Here is a 25,297-nt window from a genome sequence, read left to right as displayed (position 1 = left end):
TATGCCATTTTACTCAGAATTTTGTTGCTGAATTCAGCAAAAATAATGTTTAGGGTAGAAGGTTAGATCTAACCTGTTTTCTACCCTCTTTTCTACCCCAGTTATTTTATAAGCGTTTCACATGGTAAACGTTATGAATTCGTGAGACTCTAAACAATTTCGTAGCTTCTATTTCTTCTTTTAGTACATCGAATGTTTTAACGATACCGAAAGTTTCTTTATACTTCTTCTTGACGTCAGAAATAGAAGGAAATCTTGCTGTTGGATAGTTTTTGTTCAGAAATTCTAACATGTCCATTTTATTTTCTACCGGCATCTCTGCTTCTTTCTTTAAGTCTGCATAGTCGTTTCTCATTCTTTCTATCTCTTTGACGGAGTAGTTATATTTCCTAATTGCTGCTTTACATTTAGAACATTGCGGGTTCATTTTTGCGTTATACATTGAAATAAAACCAGCTAAAACAATTAAGCGTCAATTGCTCTCTTCATCTCAAACATAGCGGGTCTTATCTGTTTATTCCATACTTTACCTCTTCTATCTTCATCTCTTATCTGCCATACACATTCTGCAACTAATGAAACAAAGTTGTCGTATGTCTTAAACTCCCCGGATTTATATATGTCAGAAACATTCTTATATACCATATCGCAATCTTTGTCCATAACCTTATGGTTGCAATGAAAACCAAGGAATTCATAATTTACCTTTCGTATGAACTTCTTTATTTCTACCGAGTCAGTTGCTTTGACTTCAATTTCGTCAAATTCGGGAATGGTTAGTTTTTGTTGCTGAATTTCAGGTAGTTTAGGTAAATGGTCAATAATGTCCTGCATTTCATAAAGATACTGTTCATTTTCTTCATCTTTCGCACTACAGTCTAAATTACTTGTTAACAGTTCTTGCTTTATCTTCTGGATTTTTGTTTCGAAAGTATATGAAGAAGGAATGAAGTTTTTCATCTCTACCAACATTGACGTAGGATTCATAACTAACGAGTTTGGTGCTGTAGTTGTTTGTATTGCTGTTGTGCCGATTGTTGAAATCAGACCTTTTATACAAAATAAAAAAAATAAATAAAAATAAAACTAACTTTATTTTTTATTTCGGGAAAATTCATGAAAATTCAAGAGGGTAGAAAAGAGTTAGAAAACAGGTAGATCTAACCTTCTACCCTAAACATTATTTTTTGGTGTAAATTTCCTAAACTGACTGACTGACGGCACAAAGTGGCATAACGAAAACATTAATATATAAAATTCATGAAAATTCAAGAGGGTAGAAAAGAGGTTAGAAAACAGGTTAGATCTAACCTTCTACCCTAAACATTATTTTTTGGTGTAAATTTCCTAAACTGACTGACTGACGGCACAAAGTGGCATAACGAAAACATTAATATATAAAATTCATGAAAATTCAAGAGGGTAGAAAAGAGGTTAGAAAACAGGTTAGATCTAACCTTCTACCCTAAACATTATTTTTTGGTCCGGGAACAAAATGAACGAGGTCAGGATGTATGTAAATACCTTTGAATTCATTCATAACACCCTTTGTAAGCTCATAAAATGCTTGTTTTGAGGTCGAGCCACTTTTGGCTCCACCGTATTCTTTCAACCAAAACTCAAGAATTTCCCGCATGAATTTTGTATAAAACTAACTTTATTTTTTCTATCTTAAGGAAATTCATGAAAATTCACGAGGGTGAAAAAACATGTGAAAAAAGAGGTGAGATCTCACCTCTTCACCTAAAATATATTTTTGGTGTAAATTTATGACAAAAATAAATGGTACCATTAATGATATCATGACTGTTCTCATTCATGTCTGATTTACATCTAATGAAAAAGTTTAGAAGAATTTTCTTATTCTTTCTGGCATGTTTTTGTCTTTCCAATACTCCCGCTCTAATGGTCCCAGATGTGTTGGCTTTGACTCTCTCAAGTTCTTAGATGGTATAACATCTTCAACGCCTCCTTCATATCTTACTTTATAAGTGTCATCGTTTATGTTATAGCCAAGTATTTCAATAACCACTCCTCGCTTTGCTTCGTCAATGGTTTCAGCAAGTTTGCCATTACTACTTTCGACTAATTTGTGACAAGGGTAAAACGCAATAGAGTCGTCAGCAGCTTTTATAAGATATCCATTACCTTGCGTAGAGTCTACGATATAATAGTTTCTACTTAACCTTAAACGTTTCTTTGTCAACGGTTTGTCGTCAAGAACTACACGAACTTTTGTACCAGGAATGAGGGTAAATTGTGTTGAATTTCTGATATTTTGTGTTTGACTTCGTTTCTTTTGTATATACTTTTCTTCTTGTTGTTGTGTCATTGAATTTGGTGTATGTCCTGTTGTATAGGGTGTCCAAAGGTGCGTTTAGCACAGCGCTCTATATGAGACTATTAAAGGAGATATATGCTGATTATAAATATATAATAAAAAATATGAATATATGTATATGATGAGTATGTTGTATTTTGGCGCCATGCCGGGATATATAAATGAATTTTGAGACAAGAGGCGGTTTCGCGGGAAATTTTGGCGGGATTTTTTCATTTTTTTAATGAATCATAAAGAAAACATCTCGCTCTTGCAAAAAAATGCAAAGACTTAAAAAATCTACGAGACATTGGTAAAATGCTTCGGTATGGATGCTCCTAGCTATTCCACTGTAACGTATTATGTTAGGATGTATCACTTCATGAACAAAAAGGCGCCCATCATAAAAATTGACAAAAAATCGCCGGATCAAAGAAAAATCAAAGCAATTCTTCAAGTGCTAGATGAAGACCCAAGAGCATCACTCAGAAGGATAGAGGAGATGACAAAGATACCACGTACAACAGTCAGTTATTATCTGCACAATTATTTGAACTACAAACTAGCGTATACACGTTGGTTCCGCACAACCTTAATTCAGTTCAAAAAAAATCTAGAGTCCAATCTTCGAAAGAGCTCCTCTCTATATTGGGTGCGTATCAATCCAAGAAGTTTCGCTTTTTAGTAACAGGGGACGAGTCTTGGTTTCAATATGCAACAGAAGCCAAAATCATGTGGATCCCGAAGGATGAAAATCCGCAAACATTCCCGAAGAAAAAATTGACACACCAATGATTATGTTGTCGGTTTTTTGGGGCGTGAATGACATCATCGCAATTGAGATTCTTCAAAAACCTAATACGATGAATGCTCAGTATCTAATTGACAATGTTCTTACTCAAATTATCAATTCTGATGAGTTTGAGAAATCCAAACAACAAAAACAAAAGTTTGCAATTCATTTTGATAATTCAAGAGTTCACAAAAGTCATAAGGTAATGAATTACTTGGTGGAAAACAATGTCAAAGTTGTTCCAAACCCAATTTATTCACCTGATATTGCACCCTCTGACTTTTATTTATTCGGCACGCTAAAAAAGAGAGCTGAAGGACGCGAATTCGCGAGTCCAGATGATCTTGAAAATTTTGTAGAGAGTAATTTGAGCAATTTTCTTATGATGATTTAAAGCGTGTTTTGAAGCCTGGATCGATCGCTGCGAACGCGTGATTGAATCCAATGGTGATTATATTTAAATAAACTTTATATATATGTAACTTGTTTATTTCTATTCGCAGTATTCAGGTTTGTGCTAAACACACCTTTGGACACCCTATAGAATGTGTTGAGGAATTATATACTTCGAGAAAGTGTTTCATTGTTTCTTCGGTAAAGTCTCGCTCTTGGTTTAAATCTCTGAGCGTTCTTATGAAGCGGTTTATGATGCCGAGTATGTTATGGTTATGGTCTTCAGTAGTGTAGTGAGTTATGTTATGCTTAATGAGAAAATCTGTGATTTCATTACTGAGGTATGCACTGTCTTGGTCTGATGTTAAAGTACTTGGGTTATGTTCTGCTACAAACTTTTGTAAAACTCTTAACACTTCACGAGTTCCTTTATTTTCATTGGATATGCATATGCTTTACGAGTGTTAACATTAATGAAGATGAGGAATGGTTTATGTCCTCCTTTTCTGCTTTGAATGAGAGTGTCAAATTGGTATGCGTCGGGAGTGTTGGAGTAAATTGGTAAAAAGTAGTCGTAAGGGTTTATTTTTGTTTGATGTACAACATTTTTGTCAAAGAACCTTTTAACTTCAGCTCTGTTAGTAAATCCCCAACTCTTTGCAGCTTCATTGAACTTCTTAAATGACCTCCATGGATGTTGTTCGAATACTTCTTTCAAGCTCATTTATGTAAAGTTAAAGATTTTATTCTAGGCTCAAGCGCGTTCATTGAACGCGGTACCATGCGAATACAGTCACAAATGGTGGCATATAATCTGCACCCGAGCCTGTTGGATTTGTTGTGAAAGTGTGGGCATGATTTCCTGCGGTTCCACAGAAAATACCTGCGCTTGAATCTACTGGGTCACTTGAAATATCATATCTATGCATTCCCTGTCTATCCGAACCTGCTGCAAGATTTGTATAACCTCTTTTTGTTATTGAATGTGAATGACTACCTGTTGTGTTTGTAGTTCCTGTATGAGTGTGCGCAGGTAAGTTTGCTTCTTTAATTTTCTTCGAACCACCTGTTTGCTTTGAAGAGTTAGCACAGTATAAGAATTTATCTACAATCTGTTCCCACGTACCAAAGCCTAAAACTGTTTCTGGATTTGTTGAGTTCATTGACGTATAAATAGAGCCTATAGGATATAATGTTTGAAGTATTTCAGTCTTTAATGTTTGAAGCTCTGTTTTGTCAGCTTTCTTATCTAACATTGTTGGTAGTTCATATGCTTCAAAGTTTCTGGCATGATCTTCGATATTCATACATTTACCATTTAAGGAGTTTAGTGTATCTTTTACACTTGTACTCGGATTCTCTAAAGGTGCACTTGAACCAAGGTCAAAGTTCAATATTATGTCGTCTGCTCTAACAGTAGTGAAGGATTTATGTGTATGGTTCTTGTCAGCTTTCTTATCTAACATTGCTGGTAGTTCATATGCTTCAAAGTTTCTGGCATGATCTTCGATATTCCTGCAACTTTATCTAAATTGTTAAGAGTATCTTTTACGCTTGTACTTGGATTTTCTAATGGTGCACTTGAACCAAGGTCAAGTTCAATATTATGTCGTCTGCTCTAACAGTAGTGAAGGATTTATGTGTATGGTTCTTGGTCGGCTTTACTGTCTAATGTAGCTTGAAGTTCATTTATATCGGAGATGTTGTGTTTATGAGATTTCAAAACTTTGTTCGTTGCTTCAAGTTCAACTTTGTCAGCTTTACTTTTAATAGCATCTTCAAACGTTATTTTTGACTTAACTCTCAAAGTAAATCTTGGTTCAACTAGTACACCGTTAACATTGAAAGTAGAGGCATAAATTTCACCGGTATAACAAATGCTTCTGGTGCTTTAGCTACATCATACTGTACAGTACAGCTTATGTCATAACCTTTAGCACGAATGTATTTATATCTTCTTTCATTAACATTTTTTGTCTTCGCTTCATCACTTCGTGTTAAATATCCATGGTAGTCCGTTATAATCTGTTCGTCTGAACTTATATAATGAACGTGGTTCTTGTCCGCTTTACTATTTAATGTAGCTTGAAGTTCATTTATATCGGAGATATTGTGTTTATGTTCTTTATCTGCTTTTTCGGCTAATTTCTCTTCTATCTCATTTATTTCAAGTTCATGCCTACCACCACCTCCCGAAGAAGTATTTTTCTTCAGCTCTTGAAGAACGTCCACTTCGCCATCTTTGGTGTCAATAATGAGACTTTGTGTTAAAACCTTTCCTGTCTTAATGGATGTTTGTAAAACTTCTTCTTCACAGTGTTCGGGGTCATGGTCGTCATCATATCTTGTGAAATCAGAGATGTTGTCATACATTAAGCATATCTGTCTCAAAAGTTCTGCTATTTGAAACTGGAACGAAAGATATACAGAACTTTCATCATCTCCTAAAGTCAAGTCTGCTTTCTTAAGTATTTCTTGAATGTATGCAATGAGAACAGAGTACCTTGGAAAATATTCGAACAATATTTCATTAGCTGTTGGTTTTGGTGGTTCTTCTGGAGTTTCTGTTGTTTCAGTTCCTTCTGTAGGTTCTGTTGGAGTTTCTGCATCTCTTGACTTCAATGCTCTTGCTCTCAAAGACCTAAATGTTAGAGCACCGGGTTTTACAAAGGACTTTATAAATGCTTTAATAGTTCCTGGTAAGTTATTGTTAGCATTAAGTAAGTTCCTTATGCTTCCATCATGTACGTCCATAGCACTATGTAAAAAATCTATACTTTTCTTGTAGTCAGCAATAGACTGACTGTGATTTTTTAAAGATTTGTCAATACCTTTAAGCCAATCTTCATGCATGTCTGATACTGAGCCAAGAATATCATTTGCTTCCTTTAGTGTATTTTGTGCTTCTCGTAAAGTATCCAATCCCGTACGTGCATTGTTTGCTATACGTCTTACAGTATCTATTTGACTCCTTGTTTCTTGCATCCAACCAGATAAAGTTTTAATAGTATCCGAACCATTTGAAATGAAGTTCAAAGCATTTTTAACGTCATCTAAAGCTTCTTCACCAAGTACTGCCCATATCTTTCCGATTTGGTATTGAAGAACTCCATATGAAGCAGCTGTTAAACCAGTATTTATAAGGTCCCATATCCATGATTTAGCAGTTTTTCCATCCTTTCCATCCTTTCCATCCAAACCGTTCTCGCCTTGAGGTCCTTGTATTCCTTGTATTCCTTGTATTCCTTGTGGTCCTTGAGGTCCTTGAGGTCCGGTGTCACCCTTCTCTCCTTTCAGTTCATCTTTATGTTCGTTATAATATTCTAATGTCATAAGGTGTACATCATTACTGCTACCAGCAACGCCAAGAATTTGCTTCTCATTCATGACTAAATTCTTTAGGCATTTAATGTTGTCGTCAAATCGAAAGCTCTTTAACAATTCAATGAGAACATTTAATACTTTCACTAATGAGGCATCTACTGTAGAATTTATATATTGCACCGTTCCATCATTTATGATAGGAACTTTACTTATTGTAATGAATGGGTCATAAGTGTTAAAAGTATCGAAATCAATGACTTTTTTAGTTTTTCCATCGTCAATGACTAAATCATTGCCTTCAATGGTTAAAGTTGAGTTTTCGTTTACTAGTTCATGTGCTCTTCTTGCTTCATTTGTTTCATACGCATATGCAGCAATAGTCATATTTTAATGAGAATAAAATGTTGTTCTATTTGCAAAGTACAGACCCAAACGAATACGGGACAGTAAAGCTACAAACAAACTTAGGTCTTCAGAATGAAGCGCTTGCTTTCAGAGTTGTTGACTTCAATACTATCGCAACTTTTGTCATAACAGATGAAACAGATTTCATAGAGATTGAAATAGATGACAAAAGAAGTTTTATAACATTTCCTAACAGAGCAGAGTATAGAATAGATAAAATTGCTGGAGTCATAGATACTCTCATAAATGAAGAAACTATTGACAACATAGATGTCGAACTCTCTTCTGAGGGAACATTGAAGTTCAGTAGCAAGAAAGAGTTCAAGATAACACGAATGAGTCATAGAGTTCAACTTCTTTTAGGAGCATACCATATGACATTTCCTTTGAAAAGTGTTGACAAAACGATTGAGATGAAATCTGTTCCATACGTATGTTATGGCAATTGTTTATACATTGAGTCTAAAATAGCTAATGTCACAGGCATTTCAGGAGTTAATAGTAAAGGTTCAGTAGAGTATAAATCTTTCTGTTATGAAGTAAATTCAATGTTCATTCCAAACGTTCCTGTCATAGCAACTCATTTAGGTAAATGGGTTCGCATTAGTCCTCATAATTTGAAAGACATGCAATTCAGACTTGTTGACTTTCAAGGCGAGCCTGTAGAACTGAAGGCACCAGTGCGAATGACTGTTGAAGTTGACTTTTTAGAAAATATTAAATGCAACAGCTTACAAGAGAACTCAGAGCTAAAAATATAAAGTATGAATGTTATGTATTAGGTCATGAACTTTGGTTGTTGCTGTTTGATGAAACAAATGAGTTAGTTATGTCAGTCAAGAGAACAGAAAAATATTGTGTTAGTGAAAACTGCACCAAGTCAATAAGATTAGGTTTGCATTATGAAGATGAGTTCGATACTGTTGAAGAAGTTTTGGATAGATATTACAAATTGCTTTAATTTACTAAAACATATTTCAAGCAAAGTTTATATTCTGTTGAAAGTTTTGTATACTCGTTCGAATATTTATACTTAAACTCAACTCCTGTAGTTCCTGGTGTTTCAATGATGCGGATGTTACCTATTTTCATGAATGGTGGCGTTTGACCACAGCATTCGATTTCAGGGTCGAGATAGTCAATGACACATTGTTTCCCTGTTATTCGTGAGATAACATTTTCAAGGTCCTCCTTTGTTAGAATTATTTGGTTCTTGCTTATAAGATTTACCAAAAGCTTCTTATCGTCTTTGAGTAAAATTGTTTGGTATAACTGAAGAAGGTAATGGTCTACGTTATCTGAAGGATTTGTTTGAACATTTGTGTAAGGATTGTCGTTGGCTTCTCTTGAAAGAATTTGGTCTAATGGTGGATACTCTAACTTAACATCTGATGTAGCGTTTGCACTTGAAGCTGTGTTTAAATTCACGGATTTCAGCTCTGGTTCTTTTTCTTTCAAACACTCCGAACTATAGTTCTTTATGACAATATTGTTTGTCGTTCGTGAGTCAACATTTGATGTTGGTTCAATTGGAACATTAACGGCACCAGCTAAGATGGATTTGCTTCTCATTTCATATAGAATAAAAACCTTTTATATGTATGAAATGAACAATATACTCGACAAGGGTTTGAATGTAAAGCTAACGAATGAAAATATTGTTGAATTCACTGAGACAGGAGCTGTGTATAAAGATGTAGAACTACTGAACAAAAGAGCTAAGGGAAGAAGCAGGAACATGAACAAAGGGTGGAAGCCTATAAAAATTTATGTCAATGATGGCTCAGGAGGTTCAAACATAAAGTATGCAGAAAGTTATAGAGTTTATGCTCTCAAAGGTGAAAAGCCTTCATTTAAGAACAGCTATTCTAACGCATATCCTCAAAAGCTAACGGATGGGGAAGTGGATGATATGAATGACAGCAAAAATATTAACAGAAATGGCGACAGAGATGCATGGAATTTGTTTACCATCAGTCAATTGAAGGTTAAACTTTAAAACAATGTTGGTCGTTCCCATGGAATATTTTTGACTTTAATGGTATTAGTCATGATATGAATCTCAAGGTATGAACGAGGAGAGATGAGAGACTTATATGCTTCCCAAATTTCTTCAAAAGGTAATGTTATACCTGACTGTTTCCAAATGAGTTCAATATCATAACGTGAGAAACCTTGAAAGATAACGAAGTCAGTTATGAGACGTTTTATGTTTAAAGCTAAAAACCTCCATGTTTGCATAAGTATTGCTACAGTTAAGTGGTAATGTCTGACTTTAGTTATGATGTTAGCTAATGGTGAGTCAGGCTTTGAAACTAAACCTTTTCCGGCGAAGTCGTCGCAAACTAACAAAGTATTTGAAGGATATTTTTTGAAGGGGTATTTTGAAAGTTTTGACAGAATGTAGTTTGTAAGTCGTTTCATATCGTAAACTCCTGAGTATTGACGTAAGTGGTGTTTGTCAATAATTCTTTCCATCTCCTCAGAAGTCTTTTGCATTCCTGACTGTATAAATTCAACGATGGCATAATATTTCCTCTTACGTCGAATGTAACGTTGAAGAAATTCAATGAGTTCACTGTCTGGAACTTTAACGACAGAGGCTTGAACTTTTGACATAAATGTTTTCGCTGTTGAATCCATAGAGTCTGAAGTTGCTGATATAATGATTTGGTCATAGTAAGAGTCGTTTCCTAAACGCTCTGTTATAAGAATATGACGAATGAGGTTAAATGTCTTTCCTGACCCCATCTTTCCACAATAGAAATAAACGCCATTTGAACAGAACTCATAATCTTTGCTGAAAGGAAGAATGAGAGAATTGTTGAGCTTTTCACTGCTTTCATTCATGTCTTCATCTACGTCATGTATTAAATGCTTCATTTTATCTCCATTAAAAATGCAAGTCAGAAATATTCAGAACATAGCACCGAGTCTAACTGACAAGAGTATAAAGATATATTATGAACACGTTATGATGAAACCAACCAAAATTCAAGAAAGTCAGTATACTTATGAATATCCAAGGCACTGGGTAGAGTATGTAGGAGGTGAGAAAGCTATTGAAATCAGACAGGTTCGAAGTATTCCAGCAGGAAGAACAATATTATTGAAGAACTTTAATGTTTTGAGGTATAATGATGAAACAAAGAAGCAAGATAGTTTTCCTGTTGCTGTGTATGTGAACTTAGATACAGGAGATGACATGAAAGTTTTTAATACAAAGCTTCAAACGGTAGTGAGAGAACAACTGACTGCGGAAGGACATCCATTACCTTCAGAAGTTACCATAGCATATAATTTTGAAACAAACTCAATAGATTTTAAAGTCATCTCTGCAAAGAAGTCAGGCTTTACATTTAATGAAGCAGATGTATATTCGAATGAAAACTTCAAAGCTATTGCATGGTTAGATAATGACGATTGCTTTAAGAAAATATTTAAATTCAGTGACTCAAAGATGTCAATAGATGACCTTCGTGGAATGTTACCATCGACGTTTACAGTTGAAGGCTCAGCAGGATTGCTTACAAGATTGTCAATTGGTGGTATTTGGTCTCGTGAGAACATTGTTATAAAATCCAGTATAAGTGAATTTGCTGAAGAATCTATATTATGTCTTTCAAACTATATGTATTCGCCGCCAAAGCATTATAGTATAACAAACTTTGTCAGTAAGTTTAATATAAGACTTGTCGAACCTTCTTCAATGAAAGATGTTGTGCTACCCAAAGATGGAAAGGATGGACTCATTATTGAAATGATTTTAATAGCATATTAAATGAGCTTGTTCTTGAAGGTCATTCATGATGAAATAACTGTTGTAGAAGATGTTAGCAATTGTTCAGACATTTTGAAGCGTATAGATGATATAAGAAAGAAGTTAGATAGACCGCAAAGCGGTGAGGGCGAAGCCTGTGAGAACGCTTATGTTTCATTGACTTTCTCCAGTAACGAGAACTTTTATGAGATAATATTGAAGAGAGATGATTTTAATATGGTGTAAATGGTAGCTTGGGCAGCTTTAGGCGCAATGGGAACAAAAGCATTAGCATTTGGAGCAAAAGCACTTGGAGCTTATGACGCAGTAAATAAAATGAGTGGAGGAAGGGTTTCGAAGACATTAGATGCAATAAAGGGAAGATTGGAGGTTGGGTTGCAAAAAGTTAAGATTAAATAAAATAGGGCTCATAAATAAAGCATCTAATTTGGTTGCGACTGAGTCAGAAAATGCTTTAGGAAAGGACGATGAGTTTGCAAAACACGCAAAAGACTTTAATGACCAGATGAAAGGTGAAACAATGCATTTAAATAGAGTCGATGGAACTCTTCCTCCATCAGTAGTTCTTCCGTATGGTCCCTATGGAATGTATGGAAACCCTTACGAAAGACCATTTGACCCATTGACTGGTGGAAGTAACTGGTATCATTACGGCCGAAGAAGAAAGACAGTCAAGTTGGAGACAGACGTAAAGAAAGCAACTAAAAAGAAACCAAGGAAGAGAGTTATAAAGCAATGAATTCAACAGGGTGAAAAACAGGTGAAAAAAGAGGTGAGATCTCACCACTTCACCTAAATTTAAATGGATGTTTTCATACGTGTGGGAGTGGTGATATCATTAATTTTTAAGTTTATTTTTTATTTTACTGAAAATTTTTATTTGGATGTAAATGACGAAAACTATTGAGATAACAAACTACAACGGTCATGAGTTCAAGAATTTGTTCTTCGTTCCTCGTGAAAATACATTCTATCAGATACGAGGGAGAAAGGGTAAAGTTAGTTTGAGCGTTTATGAAGGAATGAAGAATGGAAAGTTTATACAAGCAATAGATACAAACGGTAAACGTGTTTCATTAGCTTTGTCAAAACTTACTAACATTCATTTTGACAGTGACTTTGACATATATGAAGAAGAAAGTGAGTCAGAAGATTATGAGCTGTTATGTGAAGCACAGCAATGGGAGGAGTTGCAATACTTTTGTAAGTGAGAACGTTTATTTTTACATTAGTGAAGTCGTTTGTGAAAACATTAGTGAAGTCGTTTGTGAAAACATTAGTGAAGTCGTTTGTGAAAACATTAGTGAAGTCGTTAGTGGCTTTGTAAATATTTAAGGTTAAGTTAGTGTTGTCGTTTGTGTTGTAAAATATACGTTAACGTTTTGGTAAAGTGTCAAAACCGCTAAGTGGTGTACGGAGGCGCGCAGTGCCTCAGTACACGACTTAGTCATACTAACTTGCAATAATCTCATCAAGGCGATAAAATTTGTGCTTTAAAGCATCAGTAGACTGCGCGAAAAGTTTCATCGTTTCTTTGTTATTCGTATCAATTCCGAACTTATCAAAAAATGCTTTTTGAGCAAGAAATTGCTTTCCACCGTTTTTAATATAAAGTTCGATCCATTTTTGATAAAATTTACTCGCGTAATGTGAACCCATTTCAACTCCTATATGATGGCAATGTTCTTCATTAACTTTGCTTATAGTAAACACTCCATTTTGTTCTTCAACCCTAAATTTTGCCTTGCATAGGGGATACGAACATGAATAAGTGACATATTGCTTTGGAGATCCCGTTCTTCTTCTGTATGGGACACCGCCCTTGACTTCCTGTTTAATACCAAAAGCAATAAGCTCCTCTAAGTCCACCGAAATCATAAAAATGAAGTGATTTTGAAAAGAGTTAACAAAATTCAAATCACATCAAAAACAAAAACACATAAAAAATATTTTATTATACTCATTCGAAATTAAAAATAATAAAATTTATATATATTAATTTCATTAAATCAAGGTTAAAAATCTCACCGGAAAAATAACCTCAGTGTGATAAATTTATCACCGGAAAAATTTACAATAAGGTTAATACCGAAAATATTGAAAAATCAACATTTAAGGTTAATTTAAGAGTATGCACTTTTGTCACCTACTCCACTAAACTTTATTTCACATTTTAGCGATTAAACATCTAATTTCTCTCATTTCTTGGGATGAAAAATCATATCTTTATAATATTTTGCATTGATAAGCCTATAAAAGTTCATACTCTACTTATTAATGCAATGTCATTATATATATTTTCGAATATAATAAAAATTTTGGGTAAAAAAGGGGGTTGGCGTCCTAAGGCGTCCTAGTGTAAATTTCTCAAAATTGTGATATTTACATCATATTTTGAGAGGTTTATGGGCGTCCTAAGGGAAAATTGAATAGCTAGGGCGTCCCGAATTTTCATTCTAAGATTTAAATATATTATATACTTAAGTATAATACAAGCAATATAAAAATTAAATTTTTATTATGTTAACTTATAAGAAATTTTTTTGAATTATCGTTGATTTATTGTAATCTTTCCAGGCTATACTTTTGAAATCAACTTTACCTGTCATACGCATTAATGTAGTAGATGTCCAGGTGTAGCTATTATATCCCAGCAACATTGGTATTTTATCATTGTAAGATATCAAAATGAAGCGTTTTTTCAGATATAATTTTTCGTAAATTTTTCAAAAATAAGATGGTAAAAAAGCCTCGACTTGCTCGAAAAATAATAATTTTTTTACTTGTAAAAATAACCCTTTTACAGCATGGGCAGCTATTCAATCACTATTTCTTTTTCTAAAAGTATATTTTTCAAAAAAAATTAAGATCAAATTCGACAATTTCTTGATGAAAGCAAAAATATTACACATACTTCTAGATGCATGGGATAAAATATGCAATTATTCAATCAATTCGCATGATTTGAAAAAAAATCTAAATTTGATAAAAATGTAGAAATTTTTTATTTTTAACTTGAGATTCGATTTTTTTGATCCAATTTGTGAATTTTTTTGATCGGAATTTCAATTAATTTGTTGATCAAAAATGACCTCACAATGTTTGATCATAAGTGAAGTCATCTTCATGGGTATTTAGAAATTCCAAGAGAAATTGCTTATTTCTCGCAGATGTAATATCTGAGAAAATCGAATTTAAATATTCATAGAAACCCAAATCATTCTCCGGTTCGAATAATTCATCTGTTGCTTTTTCTGTTTTTTCTATGAATTTTAATAATTTGATTAATAAATCTTCATCAGGAAGAATTATTGCTGCATTTGTGATAAAATTCCATATTGAGGTAATATGGCAATAATTACATTTATAAAATGTAATTTTAGCCAAAATTTTTTGGCAAATTCGCATAATAGCATTAATATTTGAAGCTGAGATTAAACCTGTGATTACTTCTGTAACTTTTGGAAAATCATCGCAATTTAATATCTCTTTATATTGAATTGAGAAATAAAAAAAATCAAATAGATTCATTTCTTCAATTTCAAGGAGATTGTAAAAATTGATAGAAGTGTTATTGCAACAAATTGTATTTGCAGCAAAAAAATATCATTTGCTCGATTCCATTTTTGGAATAAATTTGCTGGAACAATGTTAAATTAAAACAGTTGCTTAATTTTTCTTCATTGTTTTCATAAAAAAGTAACAAGTTTGCAACTGAAATTTCAAAATTTTGATAATTGCCAGTTATTTCAGTAAATATATATATTTGCTTTTCTTCATCTAAAAATGGCAAATATTGATTTGCAATATTAACTAAAGTTTGGGATAAATTGTTCCAGTTTGATTTTACAATCTGTGAGCACATTATGTAATATGTAAATTTATCCGCTTTGTAGGAATTTAAAATTGTTTGTTGTTCTGTAGTTAGTATACATATCATGGGTACTGAGGCACTGCGCGTCTCCTTACCCCTGATATGTGAATTTGACACTTTACGAAACCGTTAACGTATATTTTACAACACAACGACAACACTAACTTAACCTTAAATATTTACAAAGCCACCAACCACTTCACCTCACTAATGTTTTCACAAACGACTTCACTACTGTAAAAATAAACGTTCTCACTTACAAAAGTATTGCAGCGCTTCCCATTGCTGTGCTTCACATAACAGCTCATAATCTTCTGACTCACTTTCTTCTTCATATAGGTCAAAATCACTGTCATAGTTTATACCTGTAAGTTTTGACAAAGCTAATGAAACACGTTTACCGTTTGTATCGTATGCTTGTATAAACTTTCCATTATGCTTGTAGTCATAAACGCTCAAACTAACTTTACCCTTTCTCCCTCGTATCTGATAGAATGTATTTTCACGAGGAACGAAGAACAAATTCTTGAACTCATGACCGTTGTAGTTTGTTATCTCAATAGTTTTCGTCATTTATATAAAAATAAAATAAAAAATAAACTTAAAAATTAATGATATCACCACCCTCACACGTATGAAAACATAGCGCAAAAATAAATTTAGGTGAAGCGGTGAGATCTCACCTCTTTTTTCACCTGTTTTTTCACCCTATTGAATTCATTACTTTATAACTCTCTTCCTTGGTTTCTTTTTAGTTGCTTTCTTCACGTCTGTCTCCAACTTGACTGTCTTTCTTCTTCGGCCGTAATGATACCAGTTACTTCCACCAGTCAATGGGTTAAATGGTCTTTCGTAAGGGTTTCCATACATTCCATAGGGACCATACGGAAGAACTACTGATGGAGGAAGAGTTCCATCGACTCTATTTAAATGCATTGTTTCACCTTTCATCTGGTCATTAAAGTCTTTTGCGTGTTTTGCAAACTCATCGTCCTTTCCTAAAGCATTTTCTGACTCAGTCGCAACCAAATTGGATGCTTTATTTATGAGCCCTATTTTATTTAATCTTAACTTCTTTGCAACCCAGCCTCCAATCTTCCCTTTATTTGCATCTAATGTCTTCGAAACCCTTCCTCCACTCATTTTATTTACTGCGTCATAAGCTCCAAGTGCTTTTGCTCCAAATGCTAATGCTTTTGTTCCCATTGCGCCTAAAGCTGCCCAAACTACCATTTACACCATATTAAAATCATCTCTCTTCAATATTATCTCATAAAAGTTCTCGTTACTGGAGAAAGTCAATGAAACATAAGCGTTCTCACAGGCTTCGCCCTCACCGCTTTGCGGTCTATCTAACTTATTTCTTATCTCATCTATACGCTTCAAAATATCTGAACAATTGCTAACATCTTCTACAACAGTTATTTCATCATGAATGACCTTCAAGAACAAGCTCATTTAATATGCATTAAAATCATTTCAATAATGAGTCCATCCTTTCCATCTTTGGTAGCACAACATCTTTCATTGAAGAAGGTTCGACAAGTCTTATGTTAAACTTACTGACAAAGTTTGTTATACTATAATGCTTCGGCGGCGAATACATGTAGTTTGAAAGACATAATATAGATTCTTCAGCAAATTCACTTATACTGGATTTTATAACAATGTTCTCACGAGACCAAATACCACCAATTGACAATTTTGTAAGCAATCCTGCTGAGCCTTCAACTGTAAACGTCGATGGTAACATTCCACGAAGGTCATCTATTGACATCGTTGAGTCACTGTATTTAAATATTTTCTTAAAGCAATCGTCATTATCTAACCATGCAATAGCTTTGAAGTTTTCATTCGAATATACATCTGCTTCATTAAATGTAAAACCTGACTTCTTTGCAGAGATGACTTTAAAATCTATTGAGTTTGTTTCAAAATTATATGCTATGGTAACTTCTGAAGGTAATGGATGTCCTTCCGCAGTCAGTTGTTCTCTCACTACCGTTTGAAGCTTTGTGTTAAAAACTTTCATGTCATCTCCTGTGTCTAGGTTCACATACACAGCAACAGGAAAACTATCTTGCTTCTTTGTTTCATCATTATATCCAAAACATTAAAGTTCTTCAATAATATTGTTCTTCCTGCTGGAATACTTCGAACCTGTCTGATTTCAATAGCTTTCTCACCTCCTACATACTCTACCCAGTGCCTTGGATATTCATAAGTATACTGACTTTCTTGAATTTTGGTTGGTTTCATCATAACGTGTTCATAGTATATCTTTATACTCTTGTCAGTTAGACTCGGTGCTATGTTCTGAATATTTCTGACTTGCATTTTTAATGGAGATAAAATGAAGCATTTAATACATGACGTAGATGAAGACATGAATGAAACTACAGACAAACTTAACTCTTCTCTTATTCTTCCTTTCAGTAAGGACTATGAGTTCTGTTCAAATGGTGTTATTTCTATTGTGGAAAGATGGGTTCAGGTAAGACATTTAATTTAATTCGTCATATACTCATAACAGAGCGTTTAGGAAACGACTCTTACTATGACCAAATCATTATATCAGCAACTTCAGACTCTATGGATTCAACAGCGAAAACATTTATGTCAAAAGTTCAAGCCTCTGTCGTTAAAGTTCCAGACAGTGAACTCATTGAATTTCTTCAACGTTACATTCGACGTAAGAGGAAATATTATGCCATCGTTGAATTTATACAGTCAGGAATGCAAAAGACTTCTGAGGAGATGGAAAGAATTATTGACAAACACCACTTACGTCAGTACTCAGGAGTTTACGATATGAAACGACTGACAAACTACATTCTATCAAAACTTTCAAAATACCCCTTCAAAAAATATCCTTCAAATACTTGTTAGTTTGCGACGACTTCGCCGGAAAAGGTTTAGTGTCAAAACCTGACTCACCATTAGCTAACATCATACTAAAGTCAGACATTACCATTTAACTGTAGCAATACTTATGCAAACATGGAGGTTTTTAGCTTTAAACATAAAACGTCTCATAACTGACTTCGTTATCTTTCAAGGTTTCTCACGTTATGATATTGAACTCATTTGGAAACAGTCAGGTATAACATTACCTTTTGAAGAAATTTGGGAAGCATATAAGTCTCTCATCTCTCCTCGTTCATACCTTGAGATTCATATCATGACTAATACCATTAAAGTCAAAAATATTCCATGGGAACGACCAACATTGTTTTAAAGTTTAACCTTCAATTGACTGATGGTAAACAAATTCCATGCATCTCTGTCGCCATTTCTGTTAATATTTTTGCTGTCATTCATATCATCCACTTCTCCATCCGTTAGCTTTTGAGGATATGTGTTAGAATAGCTGTTCTTAAATGAAGGCTTCTCTCCCTTGAGAGCATAAACTCTATAACTTTCTGCATACTTTATGTTTGAACCTCCTGAGCCATCATTGACATAAATTTTTATAGGCTTCCACCCTTTGTTCATGTTCCTGCTTCTTCCCTTAGCTCTTTTGTTCAGTAGTTCTACATCTTTATACACAGCTCCTGTCTCAGTGAATTCAACAATATTTTCATTCGTTAGCTTTACATTCAAACCCTTGTCGAGTATATTGTTCATTTCATACATATAAAAGGTTTTTATTCTATATGAAATGAGAAGCAAATCCATCTTAGCTGGTGCCGTTAATGTTCCAATTGAACCAACATCAAATGTTGACTCACGAACGACAAACAATATTGTCATAAAGAACTATAGTTCAGAGTGTTTGAAAGAAAAAGAACCAGAACTGAAATCCGTGAATTTAAACTCAGCTTCAAACGCTAACGCTACATCAGATGTTAAGTTAGAGTATCCACCACTGGACCAAATTCTTTCAAGAGAAGCCAACGACAATCCTTACATAAATGTTCAAACAAATCCTTCAGATAACGTAGACCATTACCTTCTTCAGTTATACCAAACAATTTTACTCAAAGACGATAAGAAGCTTTTGATAAATCTTATAAGTAAGAACCAAATAATTCTAACAAAGGAGGACCTTGAAAATGTTATATCACGAATAACAGGGAAGCAATGTGTCATTGACTATCTCGACCCTGAAATCGAATGCTGTGGTCAAACGCCACCATTCATGAAAATAGGTAACATCCGCATCATTGAAACACCAGGAACTACAGGAGTTGAGTTTAAGTATAAATATTCGAATGAATATACAAAACTTTCAACAGAATATAAACTTTGCTTGAAATATGTTTTAGTAAATTAAAGCAATTTGTAATATCTATCCAAAACTTCTTCAACAGTATCGAACTCATCTTCATAATGCAAACCTAATCTTATTGACTTGGTGCAGTTTTCACTAACACAATATAGCGCTTTGCGCTCGGCGCCTTTGACGCCTTTTTCTGTTCTCTTGACTGACATAACTAATCATTTGTTTCATCAAACAGCAACAACCAAAGTTCATGACCTAATACATAACATTCATACTTTATATTTTTAGCTCTGAGTTCTCTTGTAAGCTGTTGCATTTAATATTTTCTAAAAAGTCAACTTCAACAGTCATTCGCACTGGTGCCTTCAGTTCTACAGGCTCTCCTTGAAAGTCAACAAGTCTGAATTGCATGTCTTTCAAATTATGAGGACTAATGCGAATCCATTTACCTAAATGAGTTGCTATGACAGGAACGTTTGGAATGAACATTGAATTGACTGCATAACAGAAAGATTTATATTCTACTGAACCTTTACTATTAACTCCTGAAATGCCTGTGACATTAGCTATTTTTGACTCAATGTATAAACAATTACCATAACATACGTATGGAACAGATTTCATCTCAATCGTTTTGTCAACACTTTTCAAAGGAAATGTCATATGGTATGCTCCTAAAAGAAGTTGAACTCTATGACTCATTCGTGTTATCTTGAACTCTTTCTTGCTACTGAACTTCAAAACTCCTGCAATAAGTTTAACATTCATTAAGTTTTCTTCGTTATCCTTGTTTATTGTAGTATTTATGAGAGCATTTAACACTCCAGCTAATGTTTCCATCTTATATTCTACATTATTGTGAAATCTTATTTCGTGCTTCTTTCCATCTATTTCAAACTCCATGAAATCTGTTTCATCTGTTATGACAAAAGTTGCGATAGTATTGAAGTCAACAACTCTGAAAGCAAGCGCTTCATTCTGAAGACCTAAGTTTGTTTGTAGCTTTACTGTCCCGTATTCGTTTGGGTCTGTACTTTGCAAATAGAACAACATTTTATTCTCATTAAAATATGACTATTGCTGCATATGCGTATGAAACAAATGAAGCAAGAAGAGCACATGAACTAGTAAACGAAAACTCAACTTTAACCATTGAAGGCAATGATTTAGTCATTGACGATGGAAAAACTAAAAAAGTCATTGATTTCGATACTTTTAACACTTATGACCCATTCATTACAACAAGCAAGGTTCCCATCATAAATGATGGAACGGTGCAATATATAAATTCTACAGTAGATGCCTCATTAGTGAAAGTATTAAATGTTCTCATTGAATTGTTAAAGAGCTTTCGATTTGACGACAACATTAAATGCCTAAAGAATTTAGTCATGAATGAGAAACAAATTCTTGGCGTTGCTGGTAGCAGTAATGATGTACACCTTATGACATTAGAATATTATAACGAACATAAAGATGAACTGAAAGGAGAGAAGGGTGACACCGGACCTCAAGGACCTCAAGGAATACAAGGAATACAAGGAATACAAGGAATACAAGGACCTCAAGGCGAAAACGGTTTGGATGGAAAGGATGGAAAGGATGGAAAAACTGCTAAATCATGGATATGGGACCTTATAAATACTGGTTTAACAGCTGCTTCATATGGAGTTCTTCAATACCAAATCGGAAAGATATGGGCAGTACTTGGTGAAGAAGCTTTAAATGACGTTAAAAATGCTTTGAACTTCATTTCAAATGGTTCGGATACTATTAAAACTTTATCTGGTTGGATGCAAGAAACAAGGAGTCAAATAGATACTGTAAGACGTATAGCAAACAATGCACGTACGGGATTGGATACTTTACGACAAGCACAAAATACACTAAAGGAAGCAAATGATATTCTTGGCTCAGTATCAGACATGCATGAAGATTGGCTTAAAGGTATTGACAAATCTTTAAAAAATCACAGTCAGTCTATTGCTGACTACAAGAAAAGTATAGATTTTTTACATAGTGCTATGGACGTACATGATGGAAGCATAAGGAACTTATTTAATGCTAACAATAACTTACCAGGAACTATTAAAGCATTTATAAAGTCCTTTGTAAAACCCGGTGCTCTAACATTTAGGTCTTTGAGAGCAAGAGCATTGAAGTCAAGAGATGCAGAAACTCCAACAGAACCTACAGAAGGAACTGAAACAACAGAAACTCCAGAAGAACCACCAAAACCAACAGCTAATGAAATATTGTTCGAATATTTTCCAAGGTACTCTGTTCTCATTGCATACATTCAAGAAATACTTAAGAAAGCAGACTTGACTTTAGGAGATGATGAAAGTTCTGTATATCTTTCGTTCCAGTTTCAAATAGCAGAACTTTTGAGACAGATATGTTTAATGTATGACAACATATCTGATTTCACAAGATATGATGACGACCATGACCCCGAACATGGTGAAGAAGAAGTTTTACAAACATCCATTAAGACAGGAAAGGTTTTAACTCAAAGTCTCATTATTGACACCAAAGATGGCGAAGTGGACGTTCTTCAAGAGCTGAAGAAAAATACTTCTTCGGGAGGTGGTGGTAGGCATGAACTTGAAATAAATGAGATAGAAGAGAAATTAGCCGAAAAAGCAGATAAAGAACATAAACACAATATCTCCGATATAAATGAACTTCAAGCTACATTAAATAGTAAAGCGGACAAGAACCACGTTCATTATATAAGTTCAGACGAACAGATTATAACGGACTACCATGGATATTTAACACGAAGTGATGAAGCGAAGACAAAAAATGTTAATGAAAGAAGATATAAATACATTCGTGCTAAAGGTTATGACATAAGCTGTACTGTACAGTATGATGTAGCTAAAGCACCAGAAGCATTTGGTTATACCGGTGAAATTTATGCCTCTACTTTCAATGTTAACGGTGTACTAGTTGAACCAAGATTTACTTTGAGAGTTAAGGCAAAAATAACGTTTGAAGATGCTATTAAAAGTAAAGCTGACAAAGTTGAACTCGAAGCAACGAACAAAGTTTTGAAATCTCATAAACACAACATCTCCGATATAAATGAACTTCAAGCTACATTAGACAGTAAAGCTGACAAGAACCATACACATAAATCCTTCACTACTGTTAGAGCAGACGACATAATATTGAACTTTGACCTTGGTTCAAGTGCACCATTAGAAAATCCAAGTACAAGCGTAAAAGATACTCTTAACAGTTTAGATAAGAGTTGCAGGAACATTGAAAGTCATGCCAGAAACTTTGAAGCACATGAACTACCATCAATGTTAGACAATAAAGCCGACAAAAATCATACACATAAATCCTTCACTACTGTTAGAGCAGACGACATAATATTGAACTATGATTTGGGTTCAAGTGCACCTTTAGAGAATCCAAGCACTAGTGTAAAAGATACTCTTAACAATTTAGATAAGAGTTGCAGGAATATCGAAGATCATGCCAGAAACTTTGAAGCATATGAACTACCAGCAATGTTAGATAAGAAAGCAGACAAAACAGAGCTTCAAACATTAAAGACTGAAATACTTCAAACATTATATCCTATAGGCTCTATTTATACGTCAATGAACTCAACAAATCCAGCAAGTGTTTTAGGTTTTGGTACATGGCAGCAGATTGTAGACAAATTCTTATACTGTGCTAACTCTTCAAAGCAAACAGGAGGTTCGAAGAAAATTACTGAAGCAAACCTTCCACCGCACACTCATACAGGAACTACAAACACAACAGGTAGTCATTCACATTCAATAACAAAAAGAGGTTATACAAATCTTGCAGCAGGTTCGGATAGACAGGGAATGCATAGATATGATATTTCAAGTGACCCAGTAGATTCAAGCGCAGGTATTTTCTGTGGAACCGCAGGAAATCATGTCCATACTTTCACAACAAATCCAACAGGCTCGGGTGCAGATTATATGCCACCATTTGTGACTGTATTCGCATGGTACCGCGTTCAATGAACGCGCTTGAGCCTAGAATAAAATCTTTAACTTTACATAAATGAGCTTGAAAGAAGTATTCGAACAACATCCATGGAGGTCATTTAAGAAGTTCAATGAAGCTGCAAAGAGTCGGGGATTTACTAACAGAGCTGAAGTGAAAAGGTTCTTTGACAAAAATGTTGTACATCAAACAAAAATAAACCCTTACGACTACTTTTTACCAATTTACTCCAACACTCCCGACGCATACCAATTTGACACTCTCATTCAAAGCAGAAAAGGAGGACATAAACCATTCCTCATCTTCATAAATGTTAACACTCGTAAAGCATATGCATATCCAATGAAAAATAAAGGAACTCGTGAAGTGTTAAGAGTTTTACAAAAGTTTGTAGCAGAACATAACCCAAGTACTTTAACATCAGACCAAGACAGTGCATACTCAGCAATGAAATCACAGAATTTCTCATTAAGCATAACATAACTCACTACACTACTGAAGACCATAACCATAACATACTCGGCATCATAAACCGCTTCATAAGGACTCTCAGAGATTTAAACCAAGAGCGAGACTTTACCGAAAGAAACAATGAAACATTTTCTCGAAGTATATAATTCCTCAACACATTCTACAACAGGACATACACCAAATTCAATGACACAACAACAAGAAGAAAAGTATATACAAAAGAAACGAAGCCAAACACAAAATATCAGAAATTCAACACAATTTACCCTCATTCCTGGAACAAAAGTTCGTGTAGTTCTTGACGACAAACCGTTGACAAAGAAACGTTTAAGGTTAAGTCGAAATTATTATATCGTAGACTCTACGCAAGGTAATGGATATCTTATAAAGCTGCCGACGACTCTATTGCGTTTTATCCTCGACATAAATTAGTCGAAAGTAGTAATGGCAAACTTGCTGAAACCATTGACGAAGCAAAGCGAGGAGTGGTTATTAAAATACTTGGCTATAACACAAACGATGACACTTAAAGTAAGATATGAAGGAGGCGTTGAAGATGTTATACCATCTAAGAACTTGAGAGAGTCGAAGCCAACAACATCTGGGACCATTAGAGCGGGAGTACTGGAAAGACAAAAATATGCCAGAAAGAATAAGAAAATTCTTCTAAACTTTTTCATTAGATGTAAATCAGACAAAAATATAATTTTAGGTGAAGAGGTGAGATCTCACCTGTTTTTTCACCTTTTTTTCACCCCGTGAATTTTCATGAATTTTCACAAAAGACCAAAAATAATGTTTAGGTGAAGAGGTGAGATCTCACCTGTTTTTTCACCTCTTTTTTCACCCGTGAATTTTCATGAATTTCACAAAAGACCAAAAATAAAGTTAGTTTTATTTTTTTTTTTTTTTTTATTTTGTATAAAAGATATGATTTCAACAATCGGCACAACAACAATTCAAGCCGCGAACGGCGGGACTCTGTCCACAACAACAGCACCAAACTCGTTAGTCATGAATCCTACGTCAATGTTAGTAGAGATGAAAACTTCATTCCTTCTTCATATACTTTTGAAACAAAAATCCAGAAGATAAAGCAAGAACTTTTAACAAGTAATTTAGACTGTAGTGCGAAAGATGAAGAAAATGAAGAATATCTTTATGAAATGCAGGACATTATTGACCATTTACCCAAATTGCCTGAAATCCAACAACAAAAACTCACTATTCCTGAATTCGAGAAAATTGAAGTGAAACCAACTGACTCAGTAAAATAAAGAAGTTCATACGAAAGGTAAACTATGAATTCCTTGGTTTTCATTGCAACCATAAGGTTATGGACAAAGATTGCGACATGGTATATAAAAAACATTTCTGACATATATAAATCTGAGGAGTTTAAGACTTACGATAACTTTGTTTCATTAGTTGCAAAATGTGTTTGGGAAATAAGAGATAAAGATAGAAGAGGCAAAGTATGGAACGAACAAATAAGACCCGCTATGTTTGAGATGAAGAGAGCAATTGACGCCTTAGTTGTTTTAGCTGGTTTTATTTCAATGTATAACGCAAAAATGAACCCGCAATGTTCTAAATGTAAGGCAGCAATTAGGAAATATAACTACTCAGTCAAAGAGATAGAAAGAATGAGAACGACTATGCAGACTTAAAGAAAGAAGCAGAAAAGCCAGTAGAAGATAAAATGAACATGT

At 34.3% G+C, this 25,297-nt stretch overlaps 14 protein-coding genes and 4 pseudogenes across 18 annotated transcripts, besides 5 other annotated features; 8 read left to right on the top strand and 10 right to left on the bottom strand.

Moving 5' to 3' along the window:
• Positions 1-12,250: part of a mobile genetic element that runs on past the window's edge.
• On the bottom strand, positions 107-442 carry TVAGG3_0987660 (organellar and viral DNA polymerase type B; the record flags this gene model as incomplete). The annotated part of the gene is made up of 1 exon (XM_051254066.1): positions 107-442. The coding sequence occupies one exon, from the start codon at positions 440-442 to the stop codon at positions 107-109; it is 336 nt and encodes a 111-aa protein (XP_051079640.1).
• Positions 466-972, bottom strand: TVAGG3_0987650 (organellar and viral DNA polymerase type B; the record flags this gene model as incomplete). Its single annotated transcript, XM_051254065.1, has 1 exon — positions 466-972. One exon carries the CDS (start codon positions 970-972, stop codon positions 466-468), a length of 507 nt encoding a protein of 168 aa, XP_051079639.1.
• On the bottom strand, positions 1,847-2,332 carry TVAGG3_0987640 (integrase core domain containing protein family; the record flags this gene model as incomplete). Its single annotated transcript, XM_051254064.1, has 1 exon — positions 1,847-2,332. The coding sequence occupies one exon, from the start codon at positions 2,330-2,332 to the stop codon at positions 1,847-1,849; it is 486 nt and encodes a 161-aa protein (XP_051079638.1).
• Positions 2,358-3,654: a mobile genetic element.
• TVAGG3_0987630 lies at positions 2,454-3,574 on the top strand (annotated as a pseudogene). The gene has a single exon. A coding segment is annotated over exon 1 (1,121 nt).
• On the bottom strand, positions 4,271-5,947 carry TVAGG3_0987610 (annotated as a pseudogene). Its single transcript has one exon. A coding segment is annotated over exon 1 (1,677 nt).
• On the bottom strand, positions 6,028-6,893 carry TVAGG3_0987600 (organellar and viral DNA polymerase type B; the record flags this gene model as incomplete). Its single annotated transcript, XM_051254063.1, has 1 exon — positions 6,028-6,893. A coding segment is annotated over one exon (866 nt), but the record flags the coding sequence as incomplete, so codon positions are not given.
• On the top strand, positions 7,232-7,996 carry TVAGG3_0987590 (uncharacterized protein; the record flags this gene model as incomplete). The annotated part of the gene is made up of 1 exon (XM_051254062.1): positions 7,232-7,996. One exon carries the CDS (start codon positions 7,232-7,234, stop codon positions 7,994-7,996), a length of 765 nt encoding a protein of 254 aa, XP_051079636.1.
• Positions 8,905-9,234, top strand: TVAGG3_0987580 (uncharacterized protein; the record flags this gene model as incomplete). The annotated part of the gene is made up of 1 exon (XM_001582488.2): positions 8,905-9,234. A coding segment is annotated over one exon (330 nt), but the record flags the coding sequence as incomplete, so codon positions are not given.
• Positions 9,231-10,085, bottom strand: TVAGG3_0987570 (protein of unknown function, DUF4106 family; the record flags this gene model as incomplete). The annotated part of the gene is made up of 1 exon (XM_051254061.1): positions 9,231-10,085. One exon carries the CDS (start codon positions 10,083-10,085, stop codon positions 9,231-9,233), a length of 855 nt encoding a protein of 284 aa, XP_051079635.1.
• A 224-nt stretch (positions 12,251-12,474) lies between the features above and the next one.
• Positions 12,475-13,168: a mobile genetic element.
• Positions 13,169-13,337: 169 nt separating this feature from the next.
• Positions 13,338-14,938: a mobile genetic element.
• Positions 14,939-25,297: part of a mobile genetic element that runs on past the window's edge.
• Positions 15,611-16,123, bottom strand: TVAGG3_0987530 (protein of unknown function, DUF4107 family; the record flags this gene model as incomplete). Its single annotated transcript, XM_001293808.1, has 1 exon — positions 15,611-16,123. The coding sequence occupies one exon, from the start codon at positions 16,121-16,123 to the stop codon at positions 15,611-15,613; it is 513 nt and encodes a 170-aa protein (XP_001293809.1).
• TVAGG3_0987520 lies at positions 16,349-16,922 on the bottom strand (annotated as a pseudogene). The gene has a single exon. A coding segment is annotated over exon 1 (574 nt).
• TVAGG3_0987510 (uncharacterized protein) lies at positions 18,125-18,526 on the bottom strand (the record flags this gene model as incomplete). The annotated part of the gene is made up of 1 exon (XM_051254060.1): positions 18,125-18,526. One exon carries the CDS (start codon positions 18,524-18,526, stop codon positions 18,125-18,127), a length of 402 nt encoding a protein of 133 aa, XP_051079634.1.
• Positions 18,552-19,166, top strand: TVAGG3_0987500 (uncharacterized protein; the record flags this gene model as incomplete). Its single annotated transcript, XM_051254059.1, has 1 exon — positions 18,552-19,166. One exon carries the CDS (start codon positions 18,552-18,554, stop codon positions 19,164-19,166), a length of 615 nt encoding a protein of 204 aa, XP_051079633.1.
• On the bottom strand, positions 19,392-20,168 carry TVAGG3_0987490 (uncharacterized protein; the record flags this gene model as incomplete). Its single annotated transcript, XM_051254058.1, has 1 exon — positions 19,392-20,168. The coding sequence occupies one exon, from the start codon at positions 20,166-20,168 to the stop codon at positions 19,392-19,394; it is 777 nt and encodes a 258-aa protein (XP_051079632.1).
• On the top strand, positions 20,186-21,443 carry TVAGG3_0987480 (organellar and viral DNA polymerase type B; the record flags this gene model as incomplete). Its single annotated transcript, XM_051254057.1, has 1 exon — positions 20,186-21,443. A coding segment is annotated over one exon (1,258 nt), but the record flags the coding sequence as incomplete, so codon positions are not given.
• Positions 21,521-22,012, top strand: TVAGG3_0987470 (organellar and viral DNA polymerase type B; the record flags this gene model as incomplete). Its single annotated transcript, XM_051254056.1, has 1 exon — positions 21,521-22,012. A coding segment is annotated over one exon (492 nt), but the record flags the coding sequence as incomplete, so codon positions are not given.
• TVAGG3_0987460 (keratin-associated protein family) lies at positions 22,430-22,870 on the top strand (the record flags this gene model as incomplete). The annotated part of the gene is made up of 1 exon (XM_051254055.1): positions 22,430-22,870. A coding segment is annotated over one exon (441 nt), but the record flags the coding sequence as incomplete, so codon positions are not given.
• Positions 24,516-25,104, top strand: TVAGG3_0987450 (annotated as a pseudogene). The gene has a single exon. A coding segment is annotated over exon 1 (589 nt).

The sequence above is a fragment of the Trichomonas vaginalis genome, chromosome I (genome assembly GCF_026262505.1).
Source record: "Trichomonas vaginalis G3 chromosome I, whole genome shotgun sequence".
Classification (NCBI taxonomy): Eukaryota; Parabasalia; order Trichomonadida; family Trichomonadidae; genus Trichomonas; species Trichomonas vaginalis.
This window is presented reverse-complemented; position numbering and strand designations above follow the sequence as displayed.